Source organism: Coturnix japonica, unplaced genomic scaffold (assembly GCF_054131305.1).
Source record: "Coturnix japonica strain WE unplaced genomic scaffold, WE-NBRP24 Scf063, whole genome shotgun sequence".
Taxonomy (NCBI): Eukaryota; Metazoa; Chordata; class Aves; order Galliformes; family Phasianidae; genus Coturnix; species Coturnix japonica.
In genome coordinates this window covers 605,671-611,672 of record NW_028188966.1, presented here as the reverse complement: position 1 = coordinate 611,672, position 6,002 = coordinate 605,671, and the positions used below count along the sequence as shown (strand labels likewise).

The 6,002-nt window shown below is 61.1% G+C and overlaps 1 protein-coding gene across 1 annotated transcript; it reads left to right on the top strand.

Moving 5' to 3' along the window:
• Positions 1–459: 459 nt before the first annotated feature.
• Positions 460–3,267, top strand: LOC107307121 (myeloid-associated differentiation marker-like). The gene is made up of 2 exons (XM_085533831.1): positions 460–582; positions 2,210–3,267. Exon 2 carries the CDS (start codon positions 2,348–2,350, stop codon positions 3,227–3,229), a length of 882 nt encoding a protein of 293 aa, XP_085389957.1. The 5' UTR covers positions 460–582; positions 2,210–2,347; the 3' UTR covers positions 3,230–3,267.
• The last annotated feature ends 2,735 nt before the right edge of the window (positions 3,268–6,002 follow it).

The following is a 6,002-nucleotide window of genomic DNA, read 5'->3' as shown; positions in this document are numbered from 1 at the left end:
ACCAAATATTTGGGCCTGTCGTCATGACAACTGCCCAAACTTCCCAAAACAGCCCAAAATGACCCAAACTGCGGCTTTTTAAGGGGGGTTTGGGTGGGGTCTATATGAGGTCACCCCCCCCCCCCCCCACCCAGAGACCACCATGAGGTCATACCCCTCCCTTGGCCACGCCCACTTCCTCCCTGACCACGCCCACTTCCCGTTGGCCACACCCCCCTTTTCCTTCATGGGGCACGCCCACTTCCACCTTAGCCCCGCCCACTTTTCCTTTGGCCACGCCCCCTCCCCGCTCGCAGCCGCCGCCCGTCCGGATCCGAACGAGTTCGGGGGGGTGCCGGAAAAAGCCGAACCGGAACCGAACGGAGCCGAAAAGAGCCGAAGGGAACGTGTAGGGGCTGGGGGGGGAAACAGGAACCGAACCACGGCCGGAAAGTGCCGAAGTTGGGGGTTTGATTGGGAACCGAACCGGGACCGAGCCGGATCGGGACGGAAAGAGCCGAACCGGGACGGAAACAGCCGAACCGGGACGGAAACAGCCGAAGTTTAAAGTGGGAACCGAACCCGGGTCCGGAAAGAGCCGAGGTGAGAACCGGGACCCCCGGGGGGGGGAGGAGGGGATGGTTTTATACCATATATGGACATAACGGTGCCGGCACCGCCCCCCCCCCTTAAAGCCGGGCTCTGGTCCCATAGGGTGGGGTCCGATGGGGGATATGGGGGATATGGGGTCAATGGGGGGATATGGGGGTCAATGGGGGGGTTATGGGGTATAATAGGGGTTTATGGGGTCCGATGGGGGGAGATGGGGGATATGGGGTTAATGGGGGGATATGGGGGTCAGTGGGGGGATATGGGGGGGGATATGGAGGGGGATATGGGGTTAATGGGGGGATATGGGGTTAATGGGGGGATATGGGGGGGATATGGGGTTAATGGGGGGATATGGGGGGATATGGGGTTTAATGGGGGGATATGGGGGTCAATGGGGAGGTTATGGGGGGGGATATGGGGTTAATGGGGGGATATGGGGGGATATGGGGTTTAATGGGGGATATGGGGGTCAATGGGGGGGTTATGGGGGGGATATGGGGTTAATGGGGGGATATGGGGGGGGAAATTGGGGTTAATGGGGGATATTGGGTGTAATGGGGGGATATGGGGTTAATGGGGTTTAATGGGGGGATATGGGGCGGGATATGGGGTTTAATGGGGGAATATGGGGGTTTAATGGCGGGATATGGGGGGTTATGGGGGGTTATTGGGGGCTATGGGGAGCTATGGAGGCGTTATGGGGTATAATGGGGGGTTATGGGGGTAATGGGGGTATTATGGGAGGTAATAGGGGGGTTATAGGGGGTTATGGGGGGCTATGCGGAGCTATGGGTCGTTATGGGGTATAATGGGGGAGCTATGGGGTTGTTATGTGGGGCAATGGGGGGGCTATGGGGTGTAATGGGGGATAATGGGAGGGCTATAGAGGGTATTAGGGGGTTATGGGGTGTAATAGGGGGATTATAGGGGGTTATGGAGGGTTATGGGGTGGTTATGGGGTGTAATTGGGGGGTTATGGGGGAATATGGGGGGGGATGGGGGTTTAATAGGGGATATGGGGGTCAATAGGGGTTTAATGGGAGGTTCAGGGGGTACTTGTGGGGCTGGGGGTAATGGGGGCGTTATGGGGGGCAATGGGGGAATTATGGGGTATAATAGGGGGATATGGGGTGTAATAGGGTTATGAGGGTTAAGGGAGGGCTGTGGGGTGTTATTGGGGGGCTATGGGGGGCTATGGGGGGGTTATGTGGTGTAATGGGGGGGGTTGTGGGGGGCTATGGGGAGGTAATGGGGGTTTATGGGGTATAATGGGGCGTTATGGGGAGCTATGGGGGTAATGGGGGTCTATGGGGGAGTTATGGGGGGGTAATGGGTTATGAGGTGTAATAGGGGTTATGGGGTGTAATGGGGGGCTATTGGGGGTTATGGGGTATAATAGGGGATTATGGGGGGGTTATGTGGGGTTATGGGGTGTAATGGGGTATAATGTGGGTCTATGGTGGGTAATGGGGTGTAATAGGGGGTTATGGGGTATAATGGGGTGTATTGGGGGGGTTAATGGGTGGCTATGGGGCGTTGCTGCCCCATTGGATCCTTATTGTAGACTGCCCATTGGTCGCTTCCTAATTGCTAACTTCTTATTGGCTCCCCATTGCAGCTTCCCCATTGGCTCCCTATTGCAGCCTCCCCATTGGTCGCTCCCCCTCTAACGACGCCCCATTGGTTCCCAATTCCAGCTTCCTCCCGATTGGCCACCTCCACTTCCTCCCTCCACCCCATTGGCCGCCGGGTCGCCATGGCGACGCGCTGCTGGTTGTGCCCGCCCCCTACGCCATGGCGCTGCGCTCAGGCCGTGTGCTGCGCCGCGGCCTTCAGCATGGCGGCCGCCTCCGCCCCATGGTCCGACGGTGAAGGCGACGGCTGCGTGGCCGCCTGGGCCTTGTGCTTCTCCATCACCCTCCTCCTCCTCCTGGCCCAGCTTTTCGGCCGCCCGTTCACCCGCCGGGATCTCCCGTTAGCGTTCGCTTTAGCCTCCGCCATCACCTGCACGGCGGCCGCCATCTTGTGGCCTTTAGGCCAGCTGCGGGGTCAACCGGAAGGACAACGCCGCCATCTTCGCGCCGCCGTCACAGCCGCGTCCGTATTGGCTGCCGTCTGTTACGGGGCGGAAGTGGGCGTGACGCGGGGCATGCCGGGAGAGGCGGTGCCGTATTTAGCCACGCCCCCCGGGCTCCTCAAGGTGGCGCAGAGCGTCATGGCCGCCATCTTGGTGGGGGTCTCGACGGCCATAGGAGCGGCGGGCGGCCCCATAGGATGGCGGTGGTGCGTTGGGATCTATGGGGCCGGGCTGGCTATAGGGCTATTGGTTATACTGACGTGTGGGGGGGTGCTGGGGCTGCCCGCTGGCTGTGGGTTGGGGCTGGATGCGCTGTGGGCCCGCAGGCTGCTCGTGGCCTACGCGGCCATTGGGGCTGCGGCCTATGGGGCGGCCACGGTGCTTTGGCCGCTCGAGGCCTTTGATGGGGGCAGGGGGGGGCGCAGCTCCCGGCCCTACGGGTGTGGGGCGGGGTGTCACTGGGACCGGGCCGTGCTGGTGGCCATCGGCACCGCCATTAACTTGGTGTTGTACCTGGCGGACCTGGCGCAGGCCGGGAGGGTCGTGTTCCTTAGGGTATAATGGGGTCTTATGGGCGTCTATGGGGTCCTGGGGATCGCTATTGGGGTCTTAGGGGTCTTATGGGGGTCCTGGGGGTTGTTATTGGGTCTATGGGGCCCTTATGGGGTCCTGGGGGCTGTTATTGGGGTCTTAAGGGCGTTATGGGGTCCCTTATGGGGTCCTGGGGGTCTTTATGGGGTCTATGGGGCCCTTATGGGGTCCTGAGAGCTTCTATGTGGTCCTGGGGGTCGTTATTGGGGTCTGTGGGGCCCTTATGGGGCTCTGGGGGCTGTTATTGGGGTCTTAAGGGCGTTATGGGGCCCTTATGGGGGTCCTGGGGGTCGTTATGGGGTCCTGGGGCCCTCTAGGGGGGTGTTCATGGGGGTCTTAAGGGTGCTATGGGGGTCCTGGGGGTCGTTATTGGGGTCCTGGGGGTCATTATGGGGGTCCTGGGGGTCTTTATTGAGGTCCTGAGAGCTTCTATGGGGGTGTTCATGGGGGTCTTAAGGGCGCTATGGGGGTCCCAAGGGCTTCTATGGGGTCTTGGGGGCACTATGGGGGTGTTCAATGGGGGGCGGGGGGGGCGCAGCTCCCGGCCCTATGGATGTGGGGCGGGGTGTCACTGGGACCGGGCCGTGCTGGTGGCCATCGGCACCGCCATTAACTTGGTGTTGTACCTGGCGGACCTGGCGCAGGCCGGGAGGGTCGTGTTCCTTAGGGTATAATGGGGGCGGTATTGGGGTCTATGGGGTGTTATGGGGGCCTGGGGGCTTCTATGGGGCCCTTATGGGGTCCTGGGGGTCGTTATGGGGTCCTTATGGGGTCCTAGGGGCTCCTATGGGGCCCTTATGGGGTCCCAGGGGCTTCTATGGGGCCCTTATGGGGTCCTGGGGGTCATTATGGGGTCTATGGGGGACCTTATGGGGTCCTGAGAGCTTCTATGGGGTCCTGGGGGTCGTTATGGGGTCCTGGGGGCTTCTAGGGGGGTGTTCATGGGGGTCTTAAGGGTGCTATGGGGGTCCCAAGGGCTTCTATGGGGTCTATGGGGCCCTTATGGGGTCCTGAGAGCTTCTATGGGGTCCTGGGGGTCGTTTTGGGGTCCTGAAAGCTTCTATGGGGGTGTTCATGGGGGTCTTAAGGGCGCTATGGGGGTCCTGGGGGCTTCTATGGGGTCTTGGGGGCACTATGGGGGTGTTCGATGGGGGCGGGGGGGGCGCAGCTCCCGGCCCTATGGATGTGGGGCGGGGTGTCACTGGGACCGGGCCGTGCTGGTGGCCATCGGCACCGCCATTAACTTGGTGTTGTACCTGGCGGACCTGGCGCAGGCCGGGAGGGTCGTGTTCCTTAGGGTATAATGGGGACGGTATTGGGGTCTATGGGGTCCTGGGGATCGCTATTGGGGTCTTAGGGGTCTTATGGGGGTCCTGGGGGTCGTTATGGGGTCTATGGGGTCCTTATGGGGTCCTAGGGGCTCCTATGGGGTACTTATGGGGTCCTGGGGGCTTCTATGGGGCCCTTATGGGGTCCTGGGGGTCGTTATGGGGTCTATGGGGCCCTTATGGGGTCCTAGGGGCTTCTATGGGGTCTGTGGGGCCCTTATGGGGGTCCTAGGGGCTTCTATGGGGTCCTTATGGGGTCCTGGGGGTCGTTATTGGGGTCTGTGGGGCCCTTATGGGGCTCTGGGGGCTGTTATTGGGGTCTTAAGGGCGTTATGGGGCCCTTATGGGGGTCCTGGGGGTCGTTATGGGGTCCTGGGGCCCTCTAGGGGGGTGTTCATGGGGGTCTTAGGGGTGCTATGGGGGTCCTGGGGGTCGTTATTGGGGTCTTAGGGGTGTTATGGGGGTCCTGGGGGTGTTTATTGGGGTCCTGAAAGCTTCTATGGGGGTGTTCATAGGGGTCTTAAGGGCGCTATGGGGGTCCCAAGGGCTTCTATGGGGTCTATGGGGCCCTTATGGGATCCTGGGGGCTTCTATGGGGGTGTTCGGGGGGGTCTTAAGGGTGATCTTGGGGTCCCAAGGGCTTCTATGGGGTCTCTGGGGCCCTTATGGGGTCCTAGGGGCTTCTATGGGGGTGTTCATGGGGGTCTTAAGGGCGCTATGGGGGTCCTGGGGGTCGTTATGGGTTCATGGGGGCCGTTATTGGGGTCTTAAGGGCGTTATGGGGTCCTGGGGTCTTTTATGGGGTCTTGGGGGCTGTTATGGGGGTCCTTATGGGGTCCTGGGGGCTTCTATAGGGATGTTCATGGGGGTCTTAAGGGCGCTATGGGGGTCCCAAGGGCTTCTATGGGGTCTTGGGGGTCGTTATGGGGTCCTGGGGGCCATTATGGGGACCCTATGGGGGTCCTGGGGGCATTGTGGGGCCATCGCCCCTTTAAGGCCGCCCAAATTCCCGCGCTTGGGTGGGGCCCACAGAGAGCGGGACCAATGGGAAGGCGGCGCGGAGCGGGTGGGGGCGTGGCTTGAGAGCCGCTATTGTGCCTTAAAGGGGAAACGACGCCGTGTTTCGTTCGGGGTGGGTGGGGGGTGGTCTTGGCCTTAAAAATGGGGAGGGGGATCGTGTGGAATCTGATCGTTAATTGGATTGTAATTAACGGGGTTCTCATTAAAGGGGCCGAGCTGCTTTACCCTCGTGTTAATACTGTCATTGAAGTGGGGGGGGCTGGGAAGGGGGACAAGGACACGAGGAGGGGGGGGGGATAAAACGGCCTCAATGTCACAGATCTGGGTCTGGGACCCCCCCGGGACTCGGCCCCTTTTTAATGGGGGGGAGGGGCTGCCCGAGGTCCCCTCCCCAC